The sequence below is a fragment of the Harpia harpyja genome, chromosome 1 (assembly GCF_026419915.1).
Source record: "Harpia harpyja isolate bHarHar1 chromosome 1, bHarHar1 primary haplotype, whole genome shotgun sequence".
Lineage (NCBI taxonomy): Eukaryota > Metazoa > Chordata > Aves > Accipitriformes > Accipitridae > Harpia > Harpia harpyja.
The window spans coordinates 46,630,486-46,657,540 of NC_068940.1; the positions used below are offsets into that span (position 1 = coordinate 46,630,486).

Sequence of the window (27,055 nt, forward strand, 5' to 3'; positions counted from 1 at the left end):
TCCTTTTTCATGCAGGCACTACATCGGAGCATCAAACCCTGCAGTTCTAACGCACAGCAGCATGTGCAGCCTCTCACCGACACATGCTGCCAAAGGCTCCAGCCACATCCCTGCAGCATCCTTCAGGACTGTGCAACCAAAGGCCTCATGGACAGAAACAAACCCCACAACCGAACAAAGAAGCCTGGAAAAAACACGTTTTTAAAGACCCCAGCATATTTGTTCGTCCCTGAGTCTGTGCTCTAGTTTCCCCCTATGCAAGTAAAGAAAGCGGGCTCACCCTAGCCGTTCAAGCAGGACGGAGGCCCAAGGGCCTCACTGCCAGCCAGCACCGCATTTGCTTCACCTTCCCATCAGGAGCATCACACAGCTAGTCACAAATTGAAAATACTGGGTGCAAAAAAACCCAACCCCAACAAACCCCTAAAAAACTAAAACCCACACCCCAAAACAACCTACCAGACACCCACGCCGTGTTGTGAAATATCTACACATGCACACATGTGCACATACAGAAAAAGTTCTCAGTTTTTAAGCACCTTTCATTTGTTTTAAGATTCGAGGAGACTCATAACCTCAGTATAAAGGGGTTTTCTTGCTCTGGCAACACTGGGCAGGAGATTTGGTATCAGGCCAGGCCTTGTGCTCACTTGGGCAGGAGAGGAGCATTGCAGGGCTTCTGCAAAATGCAGTTTGAACACACCTTTGCCACAGCATAAGAAGGGTTGATCACACTGGTGGATCGACAGTCACTTTGCAGGGGGTTAATAGGTGATTATTAGATGTTAATACACAAGCAAGTGTGCCAACAACAGAGGGAGGGATTGCAGGAGCCCATATATGCTGTGGTAAGCGCATTCTGTTGACCTGCAGGATGCTAGGACTCTGGATTAACCTCTTCATGAAAACATTATTAATAATTTATTAATCCTTTATAAACATACTCTTGATATAAAGTGTGATAATAGTTCTGCTTCATGTACTGTGCTGGCTGGGCACAGCATGATGAAAGATGTCTCAGACTGGCATGGAAAGAAGAAAGGAAAAGAAAAGAGTTTGCATTCGCTTCTGAAAACCAGGATGGAATAACAGCATCAGCCATTTGAAATGGGTGCTGGGTGCCGGCTGTTGGCAGCCGTGACTGTGCTGAGCCCCCGGGAGCATGGCCAAGGGTTTCTGGCTCATGATGGATGAGCGGGACACAGAGGAGGGTTTCGATGAAGGGTTTCTCCTACTGGGGTACCATTTTCAAGCAGACTGGTGGGCACGGGAAGGCCTGGTAAGCGAGACATGGCAGGATCCGCCCCAGGGACACCATTCCCAGCTAGCCTTGCTGTCCCCAGCCCGTCTTCCCCTGGGAGCTGCACAGAGGGTGATGGTGTCACAGCCAGCCTCTGATTTTGGGAGCGCTCTGGAGGGACTGGCAGCACCTTGGATGTGCAGGAAGAGAATTTGCAATGGAGAACCGGCTGGGAGGCAAACCATTGCTTGGCTTGTCCACTTCTTGATATATATTTGGGCTAGAGAGAAAATGCTTCCTCCAATGCTGTTGCCTGGTGGCCACAGAACATATCACAGCAACACAGGCAAGAGCAGCACAGGGAAGGCAGCCCCTCATCAGAGATCCATCGGACACCCAAGAGCTCGGGCTCAGCCCCTGCTTGTCTTCACAAGCACCTGTGCCAGTGTCCCTACAAATGGCATGCTCCTGGTTCGTACCAGGCACCACTTCAGGGTGAAAAAAAAGGCGTTGAATGTGAAGCCCAGGAAGCCAAAGGATGTACATGTTCCCCTCAAGTCAAGCAGTCATCAGTCTCTTCACCAAGAAGACACCAGAGTTGAAATAGGGCAATCTCCAGCGTGGCCTTAGGTTCGGTGGCAAGGGATGGCAATTGCAACGAGGCCCAAGGAGCAGTGGGTGAGGCCAAGGGCCAGGAGGTAACATCAGGTTCCCCAGCTTGCTCTTTCTCTGCTAATAACTTAATGCTAACGCGCTGTGAAAAATCAGCTCCAGTGCCGCCACGCTTACCAGAAAGGCTGAAAAAGCAGCAGGCCAAACCAGTGTGGCAGGTGCAGAATACAGCCCAGCATCTCCACTGGCACAGCAGCCAGTGCTACACTTGCCCCTGTGGGCACTGGCTGCTGCAGCCGGAAGGGCAAGAGGCATCACATCACTCGTGTGATGAGGGTGTCGGGTCTCAGGAGGAGTTGAAACAAGAAACTGTGCTGGAAGAATTGAAAGGGAAAGGCTTAAAAGGCATATTTGAAATTGGTTTTTCATTCTTTCTGTTCTTTTAGGAATGCCATGTCATCAGAATGAAAGATAAATGCTGCAGGTGAGCATCATCAGCCGGCTCCCCTGTGGTCCAGGCTCCCAGGCACAGAGCTGGGGGGTGGTGCTCGTAAGAGTGTTCATTTTGTTTTTAATCTCATTTTTTAAAAAAAAAAAAAAAATCAATAAATATCACTTGTTTGAGATTGGGCTAACCACAGTTCCCTCAATCTAGGTCCCAAGCTGATATTAAGGGATGTAACATGGTGAATGGAAGAAACTCCTGTGAAATCAGCATTTTTTTGGGGGGTAGGGGTATTTCTTGTCTCAGAGGGTGGGAATCCAGGCTGTGAGCTGGCCACGAGCAGGACATGATGGCCAGACCTTCCCCAGGGGATGGGGTGCAAAAGCAGTCCCTAAAGGGAGGGAGCTGGGGGGGATCATCAAATTTCTGCTGGGTTTGGAGCCATCTCAGCTGGTGCTAGAGCCAGCGAAAAGTCTGGACTGTGTCCTTCAAAAGGCAGAATGAGTCCATCATGGGAAGGGGAGGGATTTGCATTAAAAATCAGCATTGCCCACTACGGAATTCGGCCCTTCACAGGAAAGGATGCAATTTTTAGTGAGCAAAGAAGGCGTTCCTGTTATGGCTCCCCTGCAGCGATCCTCTCGCCTGGCCCCACTGCCCAGGCCTGCCCCATCCTCTCCCTTTGCAGCCACTCCCAGGCCCATCTTTGCCCCTACTTCAGCCTCTTCCCTCCGGCCTCCTCTTCAGCATCCCTTCACCACCAGCTTCAACGTGCTTTTGCCACCTCAGGGAAGCTGCACAGGTTGGTCCCTGCCTCCACTCCCCTCCCAGGGATCAACACCAGGCAGCCAACGCTCCTTGGCTTCAACGGTACCTCTTCCAAGTATATAGAGAAATACAATACACACACGTACGTATGTATATAGGTGTGGCTTGGGCAGATGAGTGGCTCCAGGAGGAGGGGGCTCGCTCGGACGAGGCAGCCAGCAGCTCGGCGGGACCACCGGCCATGGTGATGCTACCGCTGGCCCCGCAGCCAATGGCTCCAGCAAGGTGCTGGGACAGTGCTTTGTTTCCTGAGATTGCTTTTAAGGTTGTCTTTAAAAAACACCATGAGGCACCGCGAGCTGCCCGGCTGTCCCTGCCACAAAGGTTTCCACCAGCTCTTCCCCATGACAAGCCCTTTTGGGACCAGCACTGGGGTTTTTGTCTTATCATGGTAAAAACTTAATTAAGAAATCAATGAGGGAGGGGGGTATTTGCTGGTTTTGAGGGGAAGAAGCATTATTTAGTGTCATTGATGAGATTTTCCTAAAAATCCCAAATCTTGTTGCTTCGTTGCTCATTTCACTTCCGCTTGGTGTCTCTGCTTGTGACATCCCAGTCTGGCTATCCGTGGAGTCATGATGTTATGAAGAAAGGCACTGATGTCACAGGCTCATCAGGACAAACGGGCTTCACCGTGGATTTTGGAAAGAGGTGATTTCACCAGAAATACTCATTTCCCGCGTGAAGGCTGGCATGGCTGCAAGGGTGGAGGGGGCAGCACAGCCCTCCATGCTGGCGGCTCCGGGAGTCGCTGGCCCGGCCAGTGTTGGGGGTGAAGGGCGAGGGGAGCAGCAGAGGGAGGAAGACGAGGAGTGGGGGCCTGGGCATGCAGGTGGCGGGGGGGGTTGTGGAGTGAAACCGCAGCCCGGTGTCACCGGTGTTTGTCGGGGCCGGCGCTCGCCGGGTGGTGTTGGGGCGGGGGGTGAAGTCTCCTTCTGCTGGGGGAGGCAGCAGGGGGGAGCAGCGGCCGTCCGGGCGAGGTCAGTAGTTGCAGTGGCGCTGGCAGGGCTGGTGGACAAAGGTCCTGGCATGCTGCTTGGCCCGGCGCAGCGGGCGCTGGTGGGCCCGGTTCTGCCGCTGCAGTGCCTTCTGGCTGAGCTGGTGCTTCTCCACCAGCTGCCTGGCCCGCTGCACCCGCCGCACCTGCCCGACCTTCTCCAAGATGGCAGCCTTCACTGAGAGGGACCTGCTGTGGTGGGGCATGTGCCGCTCCAGCCGGGGCTCCGGCACCTCCCTACGGAGAAAGGGGCCATCAGCAGCCGCTGGCACCCGGCCCTCACCCACCCCGGCAAGAAGGTGACTGGGGTCGCCAACCCTCTCCCCATCACACCGTGCCCCCAGGATGGACCCGGCCCCCTCCTGCCCCAGCAGCCTGCCGAGAGGTGGGGAGGCTCTGGCACTGGCGCGCTCTAGGACACCCAGGATAAATCCAGACACTACCAGGAACAGGGCTGTCCCCACAATCCCCCAAATTGGCTAAGTCCCTTGAGCCCAGCGGAGGGAAGCCAAGCCCAGCCCCATTTCCATCCCGCTTGTGACCCGTTTGGTCTCCTGGCCTGTTTCGAGCTTCCTTTGTCCCCCCTTCTGCACCCTCCAGCGCTGAGGTTCCTCTGAAGCTCTTGAGATCAAGCTGTGGCCCTCAGGGAGACTTTGCAAAGAGAGAAGTCCTGGTGGAACAGTGTCCCCTAGCCCAGATGGAGGTTCACCCCAAATTCGTCCTCCTCCCCAGCCACGGTGAGGGGCTTCTGGGGGAGATGCTAGAGGGCTGGGACTGGGGGACAGCGGGGACCCCACAGCACAGTGGGACCTGGGGCTTGGCTGGCAGCAGCAGGGCTGAGCGTGTGCACCATCAGGGCTTTCCCGGTGCTGCGGGGCAGTGGAGGGCAGCCACGGGGAGAGGGCAGAGCTCCCCAGGGGATGCAGCGAGGCTGTGGCCCTGGGGAAGGATGGTCAGGGGCTCCAGCCCACAGCTTCTGGGGGAGGACAGGGCAGTGGGGCCATTTGGGGCATTTCTGTTAAACCTTTCCCGCCATTCCTAAGCTGGACTTTGAGACAGGGAGAAATGTCTGCATCCAGGGCTCCCCTGTGGCTGTGGGACACCCCTGTGCTGGGCCAGTATGGAGTCAGGAGGAGGATCAGGGGGGACTGCAGCACCCTTCTGCCTGGGGGAGCTGGGAGTCTTGGGGGAACCACTGTGCCTAAAGGCCACCTTGTCCCATTGGGTTTGCTTTGCTTATACCATACCTGTGTGAAACCCCATGTTTAAGCCCAGCCTGGCAAACCACCTGGACAGGTGGCATCAGCACGGGCGGCTGTGCCAGGAGACTCTGCTTGGGGCAGGGGAGGGAGATGCAGCCTTGTCTCACCGCAGCCCAGCGACAAGCTCACAGTCCTGCACCCACAGTCATCTCAACATGGCGTTGACATTCCCTTAGCAGAGTATTTTGGGACATGGAGGCTGCTACCCTTGCACGGTGCCGGCTGGGGCACCCTGCCAGGTGTGCAGGGTGCTCCATGAGGTGGGATGGGGGACACTGAGGTCCCCCACAGCCCCACTCTGTCCGTGGGGATGGGGATGCCGGGACTGACCATCCACCCCAGTCCGCCAGCGGGTTCTGGGGCCGGCAGCCCTCAACAAGCAACCCCAAGCCACACTCACCCAGCAGCATCATCCTTGGGGACCTCCCCGTCCACCTCAAGGGTGCTGGTGATGTAGACGGACATGCTGGGGTGCTCGATGAGCAGGTCCTCCATGGGGCTGCTCCCCACTCCGCCGGGGCTGGTCCCCTCTGCAGTAAAACAGGGGGGAGGGGTGACAAACCAACTCTCGTCCATCAAGCAGGGACCGGCCAGAGCCGGGGAAGCGGCCGACAGCAGTGGCGGACCGGGGGGTGCCGGGCGGGATCGCACCGAGCGCCCAGTACCACCAGCACCCACTCGCCGGGCTGTGCCGGGGCGGGCACGGCTGCCTGGGGGTGACAGGGGTGCAGAGCCATGCGGGGGCACAGCGGGGAGACACACACATACCATGTACAGTGGGGAGGGGAGGGAGGTAGAGAAAGGGGCATCGTTAGTGCAAGAGACACCCCACCACCATCACCACCACGAGAGATGGGCACAGCGCCGATGGGACCTCCTGTGGAGGGAGATGCCAGCAGCGTCCCACACCATGCCCCAACCAGCACCCCCCCGCACCGGGGCAGCTGCTGGTGCTGCGGGGTCTGGCTTTGCTAAGCCAGCAAGCAATGGAAATGGTTCTGGTTAGGCAGTTTAACCAAAAACTGGGGGAAACCAGCAGGGTTTACCACAGCAATTTTTTTTTTCCTTCTCAAAACGAAGGAAGAAATTCAGCTGTCAAGAAATGCTGCTTTTGCCTGTTCTTACGGCATCTGAGCCGTGCCATGCCACTCCGGAGGAACACCAGCCCGCCTGTGCTTGCAAACACTGCCCAGCACTTTGCAAACAATGAAACCAAGCACACACAGAGGACAAAAACAGTTCACACCTTTTTTCTGGAAGAAATCAGGGGAATAAATTCTTCAGCAAAGGTTTTCACCGCACCTTCAGCTTCAGTCCATTAGAGGCCAAGTTTTGGGTGGTTGATCCAGGAGCTGCCCCCCACATCCCAGCCTTCCTCACCTCCACCTCATACAAGCACTTGGGCTGGTGTTTTTCTGGGCTGCCTGTGCTCAGAATTACTGGTTGTGTTATGGGAAGGGAGCCTGCACCTAATGTTGGGCTCATCGGGATACCCAGAGCCATTCCTGGCCTCATTGGGGGATTTGAGGGAACTGGTCTCGGTGGGGGATGCAGTGCAGTATCTATATGGACACGTGTGACCCTGTGGCTGGGTAAGGGTGCAGGAGAAATCAGAGGTGAATGTGTTCTTGCAGTGGAGAATACAGCGCACGAAGCATGGGGCCAGCATTCACCCCTCAGCATGTCCCCGGCTTCTCCTGCAGACGATGCCCCAACCCCGGGGCTTAGGGCAGGCCACAATTAGCCTTGTGAACATGAGAGTGTCTTTCTTCAGGTCAGTGGATATCAAGCTATTAATAGTTGTTGGCATGCCAGGCTGGAGATTATTTGTCAGCCTGGAGACAGCCATTGAACCCAGCTGGAGCATTCCCAGTCTGGCAGTGCTCCCACAACAGGGGGGCTGCGGACACAGGGAGCAGGGGACCCAGCATGGCTGGACCCTGCCCCAGCCATCCATGGCAACCTGTCCCCATCCTTTGCCAAGGTCAGTTTTAATGTCCCAAGGAAAGTTTCTGGATCCCCAAATCCCTGGGAGACTTGCAGCTGTATCGCTAAGCACTGGGAAATGCTCTTTGCTCCCTCCCTGGGTGCTGACCAGAGCCAGGCTGGGCGATAGGGCGAGAGGGGCATCTGAAACGCTCCCGGGAGATCTGGTTAATTGGGTGCATTTTCCAATGTGTAGGTCAAAGACCTGGCTGAGAGGGAATGAATTTGGAGGCTCATTATGCTGCCCTGCTACTGGGAGGGAGCCAGGCTGTGAGATGCTTGCCGGCCACCATGGCTCAAAGGTGAAGGACAAGGGCTGGAGCCAGCGGGTTTGGTTTTTAAAGTATTTTGGATAACTCCAGCCTCAGAAATAGGGCTGAAATAAATCAGTCCCTCACTGGCCAGGGAATGTTATGGGAAAAGGCAGTGGCAGGGCTGGTGGGGATTAGCAGGTCCCAGGCAGACACAATGCTGAAAGCCAGCTCTGCACCGAGAGCTTGGCCACTTGGTTGCAAAACAAATGGGAGCCATTTGTACCAAAGTCATCCCTGGATCTCTGCTGAGCTGGCTGCAGCCTCACACCCAGGGATCAGGGCACAGCCCAGCGTTCCTCTGCCTGGGGAAACTCCTGGCTCCTCTGGCATGCTTTGGGCATGCTGCAGCCATTACCAGCTGGCCGACACGTGGCAGCTGCATGCCTGTTGCTCCAGGGACCTCCTTGCAACCAGCGCCCTCCTGTGTCACTGCTGTGACCCCCCCCAGGACAGTCACCAGAGAGCCCAGAGGACAGGAAATCCTCCACAGCTGCCCATGCCAATGCCACCTATCCACCTCCACCAGCTCTCCATACATAGTGCTCCCACCAGGCACGGGGATGTCCCTGTCCACCATCCCAGGCTTGTCCATGCTCTGGTTCCCTCTCCAGCTCACTGCATGGGGGAAAAACCCTAACAAATGACTTGCAACATGAAAATGACCTCTGCTCACTGTACAGGGGACAGGCAGGGAGCATCTGCTCCTAGGACAGATGCCTGCAAGAGGGAGGACAAAACCCTCCTCCTAAACCTGCAGGATACATTTGTGGTCCCCTGGGCTGGGGCACCACAACTAACCAGAGGCTGCAAAAGCAGACCATGGTCATCAAGGAGCTCCTGCACAGGCAGGCTTGTTTGTCTAAGTTCACTGCCCAATTTGCAAGCAAAAGGTCATAAAATTATCATTGCAATTGGTTGTGTCATCAACCCTACAATAATAACACCAAGGTCTTAATGGAGCTGGAGAAGCTCTCAGCACACAAGGAATTTGATCTGCCTGGTTGGTGTCAAACAGGGCTCCAGATGGTTGTTGCTATCCCTGGGAAGAGGGAGCCCCTGAGGGATGGGGACCTTGCACCAAACATTCCTTGTATGAGTGGTGTTAGCATGGGCACTGGGAATGATTTGGGAAGATAAGCCCTTTGGAGTTGAGATTTGCTCCCCTGATGGACTCAAATGACCCAAGCATGGTCAGATCGCTGGTGGCACATCCCAGCTGGGACAGGCAGGCACCGCCGCTGCCTGCCCTTGCGTGCGGAAAATCCCGACCCCCCCCCACCAGCGCCCAGGGACTGGGGTTTCCCCCAGGGGAACAGGCTCCCAGTTTGCTTTTGGCAGGAGCATCGCAGGGAGCGGCTGAGCCCAGCTCCTCCTGGCAAAGTGCAACCCATGGCACCACTTAGCCGAGGCCACAGCACTGCTGCAGCTCGCAGGCAGACAGCCCGTGTGGGTTGGCATCCCCCACCCCACCGAGCTGCTGGCGGGCAGGATCACACTGAAACCCTGGGTGACTCCCTCCTGGCTGGTGCTGTGCCAGGGTCCCATCCTGGTGCGGAAGCACATGAAGGCTCCCGGGCAGCAGCAGCCCCAGCTGGGGTCACTGCTGCTGCTGCTCCCACGCAGGCAGAAAGTCCGGATCCACCATTGGGAGAGGAAAGGGAAAAAGGAGGAGCAGATGGGGGGGCTGCTGTGGTGACCACAGGGCTGGGTGCAGTGGGCAGGGCAGGGGGACCAGGGGCGGAGGGATGAAGGGCAGAGCTCTTCACATGTGGTGAAAGCTCATCTGCCGTCATCTCAAGGGGTCTGCCCAGCTCCGGAGAGACAAGGTGCAGCAGAGGCTGTGGGAAACCAGTCCCCCCTGCTTTTCTTACCTGCAAGATCAATTATGAGCCAGCCATCCTCCTCCTCCTCCTCCTCGACAAAGGGTTTGGGCTCCTCCAGGCCTTCTGGCATGTTGCTGTCGCTGAAGAAGAGGCTGGTGAGACGCTGAAACATGATGGGGAGTGGTCCAGTGGGATAGACAGTGAGTTAGAGCTAGTGCTGAGTACTGGCTTCCAGGCACGGAGATGGGAGCGATGGGCAGGGAAGGGAAAAAACAGCACTCAAGGTCTTGTTGGTGGTGGAGATGCTTTGCTGCTAACGAAACTGAAGCTGAGTTAAATGGTGTATAGTGCAGTTCTGAGGTTCTTCACTTGGCTTCAGTGCAAAGGCCTGTAAAAGGGAAAGAAAAAGGAATAATGCATTTGGACTGGTTGGCAGTGTGGCCCTCCTGCATCCCAGGGGCTCAGACAGGCCAGAGGGGATGGTGAAAAGGTGGCTCCAGCACTGATTTGCACCGTGGGCTGTCCCAGCTGCTGGTATCTCCAAGGGCAACACACACCAAGTCTGAAAGCAGCAGTGGAGGGCTGGGTGTCCGTGCCCTGCAGCTCCCCGCCTGCACCAAGCCCCGCATTGTGTCCCCTTCCTCACGGGCGGTGTGTCCTGGGGCATCTCATCTGCCAAAGCTGGTGGAGGCAGAGCCAAACACTGTCCCGAAGTCAGGCTGGGACCTGCCTCGCCTGACACTGAACGGGCACTGAGCATGGCTGATGGCACTAAGCTTTGCTGTTAGGACAGGGCAAAGGGTGTGATGCTGCTGTCCTATCTGAGGACCAATGGCACAAGCCATCCCTAAAACCCACCACCCACCCACTGACGGCCACGCCAGCATGGCCACCCTCCCCTCCTCGAGCTGGGTCCAAAGAAGCCCTTGCCAGTGTTTTGCTCGAGCCCTGCCTGTGCCAAAACCTGCTTGAGGTTGGTTTAATTTTGAAAGGCGTTACTGTTATTGTTGCTCTGTGTGTGTGTGTATCTGCAGGGATGCTCTTCTGATGTAGCTGCATTTCATTGCCACCGTCCAGCCCCAGAAGATGACACTGTCACCTGTCATCACTGCTCCTTTACAAGGACCTTACAAGGAGCCATGGGACAAAGCACTTTTAGCTATGGGTTGTGTCTCAGCCCCGAGTGCTCGGGCATCAGTGTGCAGGAGCAAGTGGCAGCGAGCGTGCTGACCCCACACAGCAGGTCAGGGTGAGGATGACGTTATCCCAGCCCTGGGTGAGTCTCTGCTCCATCTATGCTCATCCTTCTTTTACCCCTGGGAAAAGACATTCCTCCCAGCTCGGGGAGAGGTTAGGACTCACTAATTTTATTAATGACTGCAAAGCTCTCGGAGAGGCACAGACAGATGGTAGCCACAAGGTGCAGAATATTATTTGTGCAGAAAAAATGCTTTTTGGTCCAGAGACATTAAAGGGCATTAAAGTGCCATCAAGAGCTAGATGCAGGGAGGAGGGACAGCTGTGTGCTGCCTTGCTTGGCACATTGCCATGGGTGCATTTAGAGGGCAAACCCCCAGTTCATGGCTCTGTGGACCAAGATGGCGTAGAGCCTGCAAGTGATCCTGGACCCTGGTGAAGCCCCATCTGCTCTGCGCAACATGGAATGGGAAGGGTGCAGGGAGGCACGATGTGTCTGAGCCTTGGTCCATACACATGCCAGTTCTCCAACAGCTCAAGTTCTAGCTCAGACCCCCCACAACCAAGTGGCCTCTCCAGCCACTTCCCAATGTTGCTGGGAAGGGTGGTTGGCCTGGGCGCTTGCTGCAGTTCTGGGGCTTAGGCACGCTTGTATTTATCCATCATGGGTTTATCCATCATGGGATCGCCGTGCCTTTTGCCTTTTCCTAGGTGCCTCGAGAGGTACAACATCTGCTCCACAAGGCAGAAAATGAAAAATCAAGAGGAGGCTTTGGGTCCATGGGTGGGATCCCCTGGGCTCTGGGGGCTCATCCTGATCTCTGCCACCCCTGGATGCAGAAGGGAGTGCCAGAGCATGAAGCAGCCTTGCAACACCCAGCTCTCCCTCCCTGGCACAGCTGGGGTAGCAGTGTGACACTACCTGTCCCCTTGAGCAGGTCTCAAGCCCCAGGTGACTTCTGTTGCCCCAGAGGTGCAGGGCAGACCACGTGGCTACAACCGTGCCCGGCTTCAGATTCCAGTACTCAGGGGTCTGGTCCCCCCCAGTGCCGCACGCTTCCCACTCCCTCCAGGATGGCAGCCTCCCACCTCAGTGGTTCATCCCTTCCACTCACACCCTGCGCCTGGATCCATCCCAGGAGAGGCTGCAGCTAAACAAGCCGGGCCCCAGCTGGGAAAGCATGTTCCGAACAGACTTGGCTGAGACTTATGGACCCTCTCGACGTGATGAATTGGAGGTTGGTGAGGATTCCCTGCTCCATGTCCTACAAGTGTTCCTGGCTTCCCCTGGAAGCACTGAGCGGAGGGTTTTGGGGCACTGAGACATGGCAGAGTCATTGTCTCCAACTGCAGCGAGAGCTGCAGGCTCAGCTAAGGCAGCTCTCACCTCCCAGCCCCCCGCAACATCCCCACAACCATAGCAAAGCCATGGCCTTTCTGTTATCCTCCAGTGTGCTCATGATTAAATTACCCAGACACCCCCCCTTTCCTGGAGCATTAAAGCATAATTATATAAGTTAGGGAAACAACATGAAGAGGGGCTGATATCCAGCTGAGCAATGAATGAAAACTGGCCCATCAGGCTCCCTTGTGTGCTCCCTGCCGAGTACAATGGGGATTTCCCTCCCATGGGACCCATGTGTGCATCCATCCTCTCCCAGGCCAGGCTGGCAAAGGGCACCCAGGACAGCCCTGATGCCTGCGGTAGACAGCCATGGCTTCATTACACTCCAGTTCTCACTGCCTGCAATCTGAAATCTGGCATGTGCCTGGAGCATTTGCCTATTTAGTAAATATCTTTTAATATTATATTAATATTATTTAATTAATAGATTTATTAAATATCTAATTGTAGAAGAAACCCTGTTGCTGCCAGGTACCTGCTGGTGATGTCTCAGGGCTTCCTGCTGTTTGCTCTTCCCCAGGTCCCCAGGCAGGAAGGAGAGGGGCAGGAAGGAGCCAGCAGCCTGTGGCAGGCACGGGGGGCTCCAGTCCCCCGAGACCACCATGGCCCTGGCCCCATGCAAGGCCAGGAGCAGGTTCATGCGCTTTTTGAGCTGGGGCAGCTCTGCCTTCAGCATTCCCAGGCCAGCAGAAGTGCTGAGCCAAAGCTGACCCCAGCGTCACCGTGAAGCTTCTGAGGGTGACGCACCAGGGCTGGAGGAGGCTGGGGACAGCAGGGTCCCCTGTGCTGTGCCCTGAGCCCACCTTGCTGGGGAGGACACCAGCAATGCTTTTGGTCTGCCTTGGCCAGTGGCCTAAGTGCAAATTTCAGTCTTTTTCTCCCCTCCTAGATGTGCCTGCCACACAACAGCAGAGAGCTGGGGTCAAGAGCTGGCACACAGGGGACAGGAGGAGGCTGGTGGCCCCAGCCCAGCTGCAAGGGGAAGGTCACCCAGAAAAGCAGCCAAGCAGCTGCCGCAGGCCAAGGTCTGAGCCAGGCAGAGATTTTCCCCACAGCCTCGGCAGAGCCAGCCTAGAATGAGCTTGCTGCTGGACTGTGGGCTGGCTTGGCACGCACAGCCCTGCTGAAGCTCCTTGCCCGGACAGCACCGGCGCACTCCCCTCTGCTCTGCGGGCTTGGCTTGGAGTTCATCCTTGAGTGAGTTCAAAGCCACGTGATAAATTACACAGTCAAAACAGAGAGGAGAAAACCTCATCTTTTTATTTTTGTTAAAACTTGACAGCAGCTTTCACTGAACAGTAGCAAAGCTGGTCTCCACCTCTGCCCCCTGCCCCAGCAGCAGCGCTCATTCCCCTGGCACCCACCTGCTTAGAGACTAGTCCCCCAAAAAAATCACAGGGTGCATCAACGGGAAAGTCAGGAGCTGAAGTGTCTGGACTCCACAGGTGCCCACCTTAACCCAAAGATAACTTTCCTTTCCTGAAGACACAAGACATGGAAGATACTACTAGTTTCAATTGCCCCTTCTCCCAAATTCAACTTCATTTTCCTTACCTCTATAATTAAAGACCCTGGGATAACCACGCTCCCGTCACGCACAGCCAACCCCATGAGAACGGGCTATCAGGGGCCATCCTGCTCCACAGCAAACCCACGGCATGCCGGAAGGGCTGGGGCAAGGGGGCTTACAGGCAGCTGCAATAGCTCTGGGGGCAGCAGGAAAGAGTTAAAAGCTCCCCCAAAAGCAAAAGTTGAGCTGGATCATTTTAAAGGAACATTCCTCAAAGAATTTAAATAAGTCACCAGCTATCCCCCTCTCCATGCCAGGGAGCATGGGGTGGCCCTGAACCACCCACTGGTGTAAGGGGGTCTATGCTGTGCCTTGGTGCATGGGTGGGCTACACAGGCAGGGCAGAGCTTGCAGGATCTGCTCCTTGGATAAAGCAAGCCTGCCTCACCCCACAAGCTCCCACTGCCTGGGGACATTGCAATCCTAAACAGGAGGTTGGTTCACTGGTAACACCTGCGAAAGCACCCATGCGTTGGTGGCAGCACGGACAGAGCCGGCAAAGCCAGGGTGCTGTGCTGTGATCCTCACAGAACGGCTGCCCGGGGCTGCTTGGCCAGACTCTGCCTTGGCTGCCTGTCCTGGCCGAAGCAGGAGCTGGGCAGAGGGACAGACAGCGCGATCAGACAGGCCTCACAGGAAGAGAGCAAAGGCTTCCCGAGAGTTGGAGGAGCCCTGCCAGGGCCAGCCCCGGTGGCACTCAGGGAGCTGCAGGGGAGCTCCTGCCAGTGCAGCTGGCAAAGCCTTCAGGATTAAACCTGCATAGTGGAGGCAGGAGCTAGATCCTGGCAAGCAAGGACCAAAATGAGCTTTAATCCTCATCCTCACTTTATCCTGTCTGCTCTGAAATCCCTCCACAACATTTGGTTAAAAAGGCAGGATCAGGCTCTTTATCCCTGAGATGCACCTTCAGCAAGTTTGCAGATGACACCAAGCTGAGGGTGCAGTTGATTTACCAGGGGGACGGGATGCCATCCAGAGGGACCTTGGCGGGCTGGAGAATTGGGCCCGTCAGAACCTCATGAAGTTCAACAAGGACACGTGCAAGGTCCTGCACCTGGGTTGGGGCAATCCCCAGTACCAGCACAGACTGGGGGCTGGATGGGTTGAGAGCAGCCCTGCGGAGAAGGACTTGGGGGTACTTGTGGGTGACAAATTGGACATGAGCTGGCAATGTGCACTCGCAGCTCAGAAAGCCAACTGTATCCTGGGTGGCATCACAGGCAGCATAGCCAGCAGGTCAAGGGAGGGGATTCTGCCCCTCTACTCCGCTCTGGTGAGATCTCCTGGAGTACTCTGTCCAGCTCTGGGGTCCCCAGCATAAGAAAGACACAGACCTGATTGAGTGGGTCTAGAGGAGGCCATGGAAATGGTCAGAGGGATGGAACACCTCTGCTATGGAGAGAGGCTGAGAGGGCTGGGGTTGTTCAGCCTGGAGAAGGAAAGGCTCTGGGGAGACCTTACAGCAGCCTTTCACTGTATAAAGGGGGCTTAAAGAAAGACAGAGAAAAACTTTTTACCAGGGCCTGTAGTGACAAGACAAGGGGCAACAGTTTTAAACTGAAAGAGGATAGGCTTAGAGTGGACATAAGAAATGTTTTACAGTGAGGGTGGTGAGACAGTGGACCAGGTTGCCCAGAGAAGCTGTGGATGTCCCATGCCTGGAAGTGTTCCAAGTCAGGTTGGGTGGGGCTTTGAGCAACCTGGTCTAGTGGAAGGTGTCCCTGCCCAAGGCAGGGGCGTTGGACTAGATGGTCTTTGAAGGTGCCTTCCAACCCAAACTGTTCTGTGACTCTGTGAGTCTATGATCACCCATCCACTCTAGAAGGGAGCAGCTCCTGGCCAATGTGTCCTCGAGCCACTCCAGACCCTCCCTGCAAGCCACCAAGAACATCAGCTCCTCAATGTCACCATCATGGAGGGTTGGCAGTGAGTCTTTCGGCCCTTTGTGAGGCAAAGGCTCCTTGGCTGACTGCTACCCATAGCACCCAGATGGGAAGACAGCCACACGCCACCTCAGTCCCTGTGGTTTCCACCAAGCCCTTCTCTGGCTGGGACAGCCCACAGCCATTGGCAGATCAAGCTCCAAAGTTTCTCCAGGTTTTCGGAAAGCCTCTGCTTTCCCTGTGGCAAATGTTTGCCCCATTTACACCAGGGGAACCGGGGCCAGCAGCCTCACAGGAACTGCAGTGTGGGAGAGACCCAAATGTGTCCCTGCCAGGGGTTTCAAGTCACTGCTGCCCAAGTAGTGCCTTGTCACCTGGCAGAGACGGTGCCCACAGAAGCAGTGGACCAGGAGGTGGCTTCTCTGCCCCTCCGGTGGCCAGGGCTGGTCAGAGCTCTGGTGCCTTCTTCCAGCCCACCTGTATCTGCCAGATGTCCCACATCCACAGAGGAGGCATGGCCAGCACTGGGGCACAAGAGGACTACCTGTGCGCCACATCCTTGGGGCTGAGCTGCCCCAGAAACCACGCATCCACCCCCTGTCCCCTGCCAGAGCTGGGGTCACCACCACAGGACAGCTGCCATCCTTCCCAGGCTTCCGCAAGCCCCCTTACTCAGCATGGCAACCCCATCCCAGGCCACTGCCAGCACAAGGGCACAGCCCACAGGTGACACTCACTTGGGGACACATGAGTTTCTTAATGAAGTTTATCAGTTTATCAGAATCCTTCCAGAAAGTCCAACAGCCTTTTAAAACCAGCCAGAGGGTATTAAATATTAAAAGTTAAAGTAGGAGTAAGGAAACCATAATGCATCAAGTTATTTTCTTTTCCCCCTTTCAGAAACCTCAACACAATAATTAGTTTTCTGAGTCACCATCACTGCAAATAATCCCAGGAGCTAAGAATAGGCAAAAGGATTGGCAGCAGAGCCCCGGGATGCGCCAGGAACTCACCAGGGTGGGAGCCACAGCTTCGCAGGACTGGCAGCTCCCAAAACTCACAGGCTACAAGAACAACAGCAACTCCACTTGGAAATGGCAACAGTCTCCCTTAAACTTTCCATAAATACTCTGCAGTGGGAGGGATGCTGCTGACAAGTGGCAGAAGTGGTCCTTCCTCAGCAGAGCTAAGAATACCCCGTGCAGTCATCACAGCAGGCGTTGGAAGTATAAATCAGGTGCGTTCCTCCAACCCACTTGGGAAATGTTATTTTCAACTCATTTTACCTAAATTAGACAAGGGTTTCACAGGCTGCTCTCGCCGTGCTGTATGTACCAAAATCCTAAACCTGGCACAGAAACACAAAGCAAAGGAGAACTGGGTCCAGCAGCTGGGCAGCTCGGGGGCAGGGGGCTGCTCATCACCCCAAAAATGACCAGTGAAGCATCCCTGCGCTGTCCTCTATCCGTCCCCATCGAGGAAGGGACCAGAGCTGGCAGGGACTTGCCTGGGACAGTTTGGCAGGGCTGGATTAAAGCATTTGATCACTCAACAGCTGCACTACAGCTCCTGCTGATCCCTTTGCTTTGCCAGCAGCCTCGTTTATGGGGTTCCCCTGGGGGAACACTGACCACACGGGTAGAGCTGGACCCGGAGGCTGCTGCTGGCACGGACAGACTGATGCCAGCAAACCAGAGGCTGATTCACAGCCAGAGCCTCTTCCACTGCAGAGCTGGGAAGTGGAGGCGGGGAGAAGGCAGAGGGTAATTAGAAAAATAAATAAAAAAAAAAACCTCTTTATCATGAGACTCATTATTAATGGTAGAGCAAGCCAGCACCTGGAAGGGCTTTCCTCAGCCAGCCCAGGAGCTCAGCATGGACTGGAGTCCCCACATGTTCCTCCAGATCCCACCTGAAGGAGGGGGACTTGGGGTCACAGAAAGGGGGGTGTTTTTCGTGGAGCTGGTGTTCCCATCCGCACCAGCTCCCTTGTGTAACTGCTGCAGGAAGGTCCTTGCCACAAGGACAAACCCAACCTTCTGCTATTTGATGTCATCGCACAGAGCCCCGGAAAATCTGTCAGTGGCTGGCAGGATCTGAGCAACCAGGAAATTCTTAGATTTGCCATGAGCTGTCCTATGAAATTTTAGAAGTTTCCTCCCTGGGATGCACTAGGTGAAACATTCCTACGAGCGTGCGCCTTGAGAGGGGAGCAGCCCCAATGTTACAGCTTCCGTAAATCACAGGAGGCTGAATACAAGTTGGACTTTGATATCGCAGGAGCCCCGAGCTCCCCACCAGCTCCTCCCGAGCCCACCCGGTGCCATGTATGCACTGGGGCAAGATTTGCCTGTGCAGGGCTCGCTGTGCAATTAGTGCTAAAAAGCTCTCAGATAAGAATTCACATCACAGGTTTTGCCAGTCTTGCTACGAGCAGGTGATATTGGTTTATTCTTGAGGGGAAAAACTCCCATTATGTTTTTCCTTTTGTGTTCAGCCAGATAAGCAGCAATCTGATGCAACGGGTTCCTAATGGTGACAGTGAGCTACAGCAGAAAGCTTTTGTCTTTTTGGGGGGATGAAAAAAAAATATGAAAGGAGAGGAAAGATTTATTTTAGAGCAAAAACAATTGTTCTTGGCACTTTGTAGACTAAGCCAGGTGGGAAAGAAGGTACAGCGCAGTCCTGTACCAGAGCCCAACACCTGTTTCTGGGATGGTTTCCTACTCTAGCAAAGCCTTGGCCAAATTAGCAACAGCACTTGGCACCTACCCAGCTCAGCCCTCCCTGCTGCCGCTGTCAGCAGTGGGTGTTGCTGGTCCCAAGAGACGCACTTTAAGCCAATAGCTTGGGACCCCAGGGTGCCAGTGCCTTTGCTCAGGCTCTCTAAGCAGGGCTGTAGCTCCCCTGCACACAAGAGACATAAACGTATAGATATAGGTGTATGTACAAAAAAATAACAAAACCAAGAATGCCCTTTTTAACATGTTTCTACAATTACACTCCACAGAGTCCAAGTTTTTTAGCTGATGAGCCCCCTCAGATGAGAGCAGGTTTAGTGCCCAGGGCCTTCCAGGCTCAGCCAAGCTGCTGAGGACTGGAGGCAAGAGGCATGAAATCCATAAGAAAGTTGACCTTTTAGGACTTAGGACATTTCTGAGCTGTCCCAAAGCAGGTGCACTTAGAGCAGTCATAACAAAAGTAGCCGCTACGTGCGGTACCCGACATAGTCATGGGCTCAGCATCCCAGGACCCAGCAGTGCCACACTTGGTGACAAAGGTGGGATGCCACGGCATGGACCTCAGCCTGGCACTGCCAGCATCCTTCACCTGCTATGCGCGGCCCCGTGGCTTCTTCCCGGGCATTGCAGTTAAACTCAATAAAACTATCTAAGCACGTGCCCAAATCTCATTAAAACCGCTGGGATTTACAAAGTAAATCGAGATCGAAAGATGGAGGTATTCAAAAGCATCGAGGATTTGCTGGAAAGCAGTGAGTTAAATAGAAAATACCGATGCAGCTATTTCTGTCTTACATATATTTCTATCTTATATATTTACATTCCCTCTCCAAGAAGCCACGTTTTTCACCCAAAGAGCCTCTAATAAACACCGGGTGACGCGTCCCACGCGAGACCGCTGTCTGTAACCCCCACGTCCCACCGGAGGCTCCCCGGGGCATGGCCGCCGGGGGAGGCAGCACTCCGCGGGGTCACGGCGGGACAGCGCGCCCGGAACGCGGGGGGGGGGAGGGAGACACCAGCCTTATGACGTCTCAATGTCATATGCAAATGAGGCATACGTCACTACAGCGGAGCCAATGGGAGCGGAGACCAACCTCGAATCTTAATCCGGTGATGAAGAAACAAACAACAGGCGCGGGGGGGGGAGGACGGCACGGGACCCCCCCCACCCCCGACCCCGGCGGGAGGACACCGGGGCGGTGAGCGCCCGCTCAGACCGAGCCCTGCCCGCCGGCCCCGCCCGGCTGGTCCCGACCGCCCCCCCGCCCCGCAGCGCACAAACCCCGGGCGGCGGGAGACTCACCTTGCCCGTCAGGCCGCCGTGAAGGGGAGCGGCGGGAGAGAGCGGCGGGGAGGCGCTGAGGTAGTGCCGGTGCCGGTGCCGATCGCGCGGTTCTGCCGAGCGCCCGCCGCTCCCCCGCACAAATCGGGACCTTCCGACAGCTGATCGTGACGTCACAAAGCGGCCCGCCCGCCGACGGGTAAACGGCCAATGGGAGGCGGCACCGGGAGGGCGGGGTCGGTGGGGAGGGAGGGCAGCGCCCACCTCGAGCGCGGGGTCCCGCTTCGGGGGGGTTCCGCTATGGGGACGGCGGCTCCTGGGGGCAGCTCAGCCCGGAGCCGCCGCCGCCCCCACTGCCCCGCTCAGCCCGGGAGCCGACGCGGCGGGCAGCGGAGCGGCCCCGAACGGGGGGGGGGACTCCGCTCCGGGGGGCTGGAGGGCCCGGCCCTGCGGGGGCACAAGCGCCCGATGCTGGCTGCGCCCGGGCTCCTTCCCTGCCAGAGGCGAGGGGTGGGCAGCGGGGGAGGGGGGACAGCGGTCCCGGCCTTCCCGGGGAGCGGCCCCCCCGCCTCGGCCGGACACCCGTTTCCTTCTCCCCGTTGCGCTGAGGAGGCCTCGTTCAAAGAGTAACTCTGATGGGCCACAAATAAGGGGGTCGGAGGTGAGGGGCACGCAGCCTTTTGCCCGCCTTCAAAACAAGTGGGGGCTCGGAGGGACGGCTGGTACCTGCGGGCCGTCACCGGGACCATCCCGTGAGTGTTAGGCAGCCCCCGAGATGCTCGGCGGCTCCGGGATCGCCTTCGTCCTCAGCACGGGCTGACCATGGGACCGAGGTTTGGTTTGACGTCGTGCCGAGCTTGTCATACGGCAGGAAATTGTCCGTATAAAGATAGAACATTTATTAAAACAGTCATTAATAGAGCAGTTTAAGCGTCTGAGTCATGCATGTTACAGTTAGGACTCATCTGGCATCAAAGGTGAGAATTCCCCATCACAAATTCACACGAGGCAGAATTTAATTGAGTCTTACTCAAAATTAAATAACATTTAGTCTACTGTAATTGAAGGATCTTGCAGAAGGTTGTAAACCATCTCAGGAGGAGAGCTGCCACCCGGCAGAGCTCTTACCCTCCTTTGCCAGGAGAGGACCAGAAGCCCGTGAAGCTTGAAACATTTCTAAGCAGAAAATCCACTCATTTGGGATGTCCATGGAGGGCATTTCCAGCTGACAACGGCATTTTCAATTAATGCCACAAAGAGCTGGAGGTGCTTAGTGCCGCTGGGCGTAGTGGTGGAGGCATCTGCAGGAGACACCCAGAAGTTAGGGCGTAACGCACGCTTGACCCCCAATCTGGTCCCTGCTTGAAGACAACAGCTCTTGCTTCCACTGGGTCTTCGTTTTGCTGCTTTTATTGGTACTTGTTTGGCAAGGAGGGATTACAACATGGCTCTTACTGGCTGCAGCAGGAGTGCAGAAATCAACCTTTAATCCCGCTGCCATACAGGAGTGGATATAAATAAATGCATCAGAACAAATCTTGCTAGGGTTAAACTTCTTCTGGGGTAAATGGTCCCATTCACACTGGCATGTCCCCAGAAGGGCTGGTTTAATGGGATGACCCTCTCTCCCCATTGGGATGGGAAATGCTTTGGCCTCTGCTGCACCCTGCCCTGGTCTTTTACTGCAAAAAAAAGGGAGGCAGCCCCCCTCCCAGGGCAGTTTTTAGCTGCAGTGATTCATTGCTGGGGGGAAGCTGCTGCAAACACAATAAAGCAGAGGAGCAAGCTTTGCACCGGCCTGGAGCGGTCAGCAGAGGTTGCTGGTAGCTGCTGGGCCTGGCCCTGGGTGCTGCGGTCGATGGGCCCAAGCGATGGTTGACAGCCGATGGTTGACAGCCGTGTCTATGTGGCAGCAGGAAATGGTGACTTTAATCTCGCCAGTGCAGGGAACAGCAGTCAGGAAGCTGTGGTTGCTCAGCCCTCAGTGACTAAGCTACCACCCTGAGCTGGGGTCCATGTCCCTCTGCCCTCTTCAGTCCCTGGGGACAGCAGTGTCTGTTGATATTGAATAAGGGAAAGAAAACCAGAGTGACTTCTCTGTGGCATCCTGGGGTAGGATGCAGGGACACCCACCATAACAAAGGGCATGACCTGACTTTGGCTCCTGGATGGCCCTGGCCATCAGGTCACTGAGGAAAGTTACGCTGGAGAGGGTGAGCAGGCAGCTGACTGCACATCACCTGCCCGCAAGTAATGGAGAGGTAGCTCTAGCCTTGGTATGTCACAGCATGAGGCTACACCAGCAGGCGCCTCAGGCCCTGCTGCTTAGGTGCGTAACCAGCAGCACTCTGTATTCAGGTGACTGTTGAAAATAGGATGGTGATCACGTTGGCTTCTGCTTCACCCAGGAGGTTTTGGGAAGCAACGCTGATAGCTCCTGGCAAGGTGCAGGGCCGGCATGTAACGCATGTGCTTTGTTTCACCCAACAAATGGCATGCAAATCAGTCAGGGCTCTCATTATTTGCCCATCCTTTATTAAAAAAAAAAAAAAGTATGCTGGGTCCAGCTACCCAAAACTTCTAAAAAAATAGGAGATCAGGAAATAATAGCATGACTGGATCTTTGCAAAGCCCTCCAAGAACACGTCTCCAGCGTTCAGGATGGACTGAGCAAGTGTGTCCCAGGGTGTCTCTCCAGCCCCAGCTGTCTCCTCTGGTTTCTCTGCAGGTCCCTGGGGTCACCTCGCTGCATCCTGAGCAGATGGTGGTCCTGGCATCCCCGGCATGAGTTTTTCCCCTGGCCCAGGGAGCACTGCCTCAGTCATTTCTCCTGGTGATGCTAGAGTCACACAGGTAACTGATGAGCACGATGGAGCATTTCACAACCGTGGCCCTGTATGTCCTGGGGGTATGGATCAACAACAGGCTAAAGTCCTCGCAGCTCCCAGGTGCCTGCAGGCCACAATCCCTTTGAGCCATGTGTCTTGCCACCATTTTGTGATTTGTGTGCTCATCAGTTGGGGCTGGGAAGAGCAGTTAATGAAGAGGTACGTGTGTGATGTACAGAGGCAGTCCTTAAACACACACTCTGCATGAAACAATAGAGACCAGGAAAATGAAATGAGCAGAAGCCGCTCGCTCTTCCTCCCCAGAAGGACACCCTGTCCCGGCCACCCCCATTCCACTGTAAGCTCTTGGGGTGCAGGGGCCTGGGGTGTGCCCAGAAACCCTGACACCCATCCAGCCCCGGTGAAGGGGACTGGGAGGTGCCACCAATAACCCGCATCTCCGGTGTCTGGGTGTCTGCCATGCTTCAGCTCCTCAGGCTGCTATCTTCATGCTGCCTGTCCCTTGGGATGGATTTGCCTGGGAGCTCCTGCCTGAAGTTGTTTTTTCTGTGTCCTAGATCAAGAAAAGGCAACATATGCTGTTTTACATCATTAAAAATCCTCATTGCTCTCCTTGTGAGCAGCTCTGGCTCCTTGAGTAGTGGCACCAGGGACAGGAGGTGTGCCCATGGGTGTCAGCTCTGCCTCTACTCACTCTTCTCAAAATTCACTTAAACTGGGCAAAACTACCAGGCCCTGAGAAATCTCAGTGGAGTCTTGCTGGGTTTTAGTGGCCAGAGGAAGATCCATCAGTAAAGGGCCCAGCATGGGCTCTCCCACTGCTCTGCTCCCCCAGAGATGCCCAAGACCTGGCTGGCCCAGGTGGACTCCATCCCAGGTCCATGGGACTCCACAGCAGTGCCTCCTCCCTCTTCCCTTCTCTTCCTCTCCACTGGCATCAAAGGGATGCTGGCAGGGAAACCCAACTGTGCTTGGCCAGCCACACACACAGGTGAAGGGTTCGATTCAGTCCCTGCAGGAGCCAGGACTGTGTGGACATGGTGTGGCTTAGGTGCTCATTAAATTGGAATTGTTACAACCTTTGCTCACTTGCTGCCTGGTGGCTGGGACCCCATGGCTCCCAGCACGGGGCTTTGCAGCCTTCACCTGCCCTTGCTCCACTGCCGGCACTGGCTCCCAGCCTCCGGTGGGCACGGAGACCTCTGCCCACCCGCCCAGCCCATGCTGGACAAGAGCTATGAGGCTCCTCAAGCTCTGTGAGGAGCCGGGCACTCAGGGAACCTGTGATTATTTCAAGGCTGGGGACAGATCCTCCATGGCGACAGATCCTCCATGGGGACACCTCGTATGCCTGTGGGATGGGGACAGCAATGTGCTCTTCAGTGGGCAGGAGCTGCTCTGTGCTGCTGAGGCTGGACAAGAGACACCAGCCTGAGCGAGGTGCGGAGGGGATGGATGCTGATCACACCTACAGGGCAGCCACAGCCCTCTAGACCCAAGAAACCTCCTTGTGCAACCAGTAGATACCCACGACCCGCATGGCACCCAGGGGTGCAGGGGAGAGACAGGGGCCTGGCTCACTGGCCTTCCCCAGCCACTCTGCCCAAGGAGCAGGCAGCAGGCACGCTTCACACCGCACTTTCGTCCTGGAGGAACTCCCCATCACCTGAGATGGGGATGGTCCATCACGTGAAGAGCTGCAGGCACTCTTCACACCGCACTTTCGTCCTGGAGGAACTCCCCATCACCTGAGATGGGGATGGTCCATCACGTGAAGAGCTGCAGCCCCAGGCCTGGGATTTGCCGGAGGCTCTGAGCGTGGCTTTCCAGCAGTGAAGGAGCATGGAGGAGTTTACCTAGAGCAAATAACTATGAGAGCACTCTGAGAATGACCACAGCCAGGAGCTGACCTCACTTGAAAGAAATCTCGGTGTTATATTTACACTTCTCTGACAAAAAGACGTATTTCCCAAAGATGAACGTGGTACGGATGTTTTGCATTCGTTACAAAAAAATGGATTTGCTTATATATTTAGAATTTGGGTCACCAGCAGCTTTCTGCCAGGAGACACCAAAACATCTTTTGAACACAGGGTTGCTAACTGGCTTTCGGCCAGGCAGTGGTGTCCCCTTGGGAAGGCTGCCCAGGGAGGCAGATACTTTGGGGGAGTCATCAGGGGAGAAGTTGGCTGCCTTCCGCAGCAGCACCCAGCCGGGGTGGGGTGTGCCTCCCAGCTGGGGACACTGCAGAGAGCCCATTGCCATGAGCAGCCCTGTGTGACCCGAGCCCAGAAGCTCTCTGACTCAGTGCACCCTTTGACTGACACGTTCTTGTTTTCTACAAGCTTCTCGCTTGGCTTTGGGACAGAAGGAAATAGCAGCTGGTGAGATGAGCCCAGTAATTTGACCCAGGGCGATTTTGGGGTGTGTGTCTCAGCGTAGAGTAACCTTGCCAGCCTGGGTTCAGGCAGCCAGGGTCACTGCCCATGCAGTGAGGGGCTGGTGCAGGATCGGGCACGGCAGCTCCCAGTCACCCGCTGCCACTGCTACCTCCCAGGCAGCTTCAGCACCTCTGCCAGAGCCCGGCAGTAGGAGCAGACAGCTTTCAGGGGCAAGGAGAGCAGGCAAAGGTTTGCTCTCTCCCTGCCTGTGCTGCAGAAAAAGGGAGTGGGGAACTCAGCTGCTGCCCCATTAACATCCATGGGCCATCTCATCCTTAGTGGTATCTCAGTGACGGGTACCCTCAAATGTGGCTGATGATACCCAGCTTCCACCTTCACCATGGCACCGAGAAAAGGAGCCTGCCCACCCTGCCACTCCGCGCCCCTCCACTACCTGGTCCTTCCTCGTCCTTGATCGGTTCAGCCTTTGCATCCCCCTCAGGGCTCGCCCTTCCCCACATGGGCTGTGGTTTCCAGCAGCAGCAGTTACCTCCCAGGGCACCCCAGCCTCACCCCCAAAAAGGCTCATGCCATGAGCCATAGGGGGTGGGGTGTTCTCCATAGGGGTGGGGTGTGCTCCAGAGAGAGGAGTATGTGCTCCATAGAGTGAGTGTGCACCTGGGGTGGTGCCCTAGAAGGCACATCATGGTGCGGAGGCAAGGAATGCACCCCAGCTCAAGGCTTGCTCTTCCTACAGTCCTACTGACTCCAACAAGTCTGGATGAGGACCTTGGAGGACCTTGAGTGCCTTGAGACTACAGAGTCCCCGACACCTCTGACACCCCCTGAGTGGCTTCAGCGATGACATGGGCTTGCAGCTTTTATAAATCAGGGCAGCTGGATTTTCCAGGTGTTGGATCATGCATACCTCTGGCTCTTCTCCCTGCTCCTGGGTTGGAAGTGACCCCCTCCAGATCGGTGTCATGAGGTGGCCAGTGCTCTGCCCAGTGATGCTTTACTCAAGGGTGCTCCTGGGTTGCCCTCAAGTCACGTGTCCCAAAGGGAGGATGAGCATTTGAATCAGCATTCAGGGCCTCTTTAAGGTCAGGGTTAAATCCTGCCTAAGCTGACCTCAGGCCAGTGGAAGTTCAAGCCTGGCCAATGCCTCAGTCACTGGAGGTGCTGCAGCCCGCTGGGTCAGGGCAGGTCACACTGGGATGCTGCTGGAGCCCTGTGCGTGTCCAGGCTGGATGAATCAAGCAACCTGCAAGCTGTCAGCTCTTGCACGAAGGGGTTTCTGGCTCTTTTGACTCTTGCCACATATTTGTCTTGTGCAAGACGAGATCTTTGCTGTCGGTCCCGCTGGAGAATGGGACTGAGCCCCAGCGATCCGTCCAGGCAGGGAAGGCTCAGCCCTCCCATGGTAAGGGTGAAAAATGATGCTGGGTTGCAGCTGAATAAAAGAACAACCCCTCGATCGCCCAGCCAGGCTGCCCCACGGTTCAGTATGGATTTGCTTATTACTTGCCTGTTCGAGCTGGAGCCCTGGGAGTGCACACACCTAAATGCCAACCCCAGCTGGGCTGAGGCACACAGCAGCTGTGATCATGGAGGATGTAGCATGGCAGCAGCACCCTCACATGCTTCCAGCCCATGGCAGGCAGCAGCAGCATGCTGGCCTTTACCTTGGGTTGGCTTCATCTGCTCACGGTCCCATTTATTGGTATCATTTTATTTTAAATCACTCCCTAGGACAAGAAGCAGGAACCTCCTACACTCAAATTCAAGCCAGGACAATTAGGAGCAAATAAAATGAAAGCTGGGTCTTCCATTTCAGGAGATGGGAAAATTATGGGGGAGAAAATCACTCTTCTGTGGGTGCCCAGCCTTGCTTGCTCAGCTAAAGCTTTTCAGAGAGCAGTCAGAGCAGTATGTCCCAGGCAGACTAGTTTTCCTGCACTTTGCTGGTGCCATCCAGACATGTCCCTTCCCTTTGGTCCCTGTACCTCATGATACAGGGTCACACCACACCTTCCCTAGCAGCTGGTGTCTGCAGAGGACACTGCTGCTGGCCACCACCATAGTGACATGGTGACATGGTGTCATGGTCCGTTTCTGGCATGGAGACAAAGCTGCTCTCTTGGGCTTTCCTCCAGACACCCATGCTCCCACCTAAACTGCACAGCCAAAGCCTCATCATGGGCATCGTCATCCCAGAGGTTCCAAGTACTTCCCTA

The 27,055-nt window shown here is 55.7% G+C and overlaps 1 protein-coding gene across 2 annotated transcripts; it reads right to left on the minus strand.

Annotated features, from left to right (window-relative positions):
• Positions 1 to 576: 576 nt before the first annotated feature.
• On the minus strand, positions 577 to 19,765 carry TP53INP2 (tumor protein p53 inducible nuclear protein 2). 2 transcript variants are annotated; one of them, XM_052791329.1, is made up of 4 exons: positions 19,610 to 19,765; positions 9,556 to 9,895; positions 5,785 to 6,094; positions 577 to 4,359 (listed from the first exon to the last, which is right to left on the minus strand). In XM_052791329.1, exons 2-4 carry the CDS (start codon positions 9,677 to 9,679, stop codon positions 4,107 to 4,109), a joined length of 687 nt encoding a protein of 228 aa, XP_052647289.1. In that variant the 5' UTR covers positions 9,680 to 9,895; positions 19,610 to 19,765; the 3' UTR covers positions 577 to 4,106. The 2 variants fall into 2 exon arrangements, with proteins under 2 accessions (XP_052647289.1, XP_052647299.1); XM_052791339.1 differs by having other exon boundaries at positions 5,785 to 5,914; positions 19,610 to 19,764.
• Between the last annotated feature and the right edge of the window lie 7,290 nt (positions 19,766 to 27,055).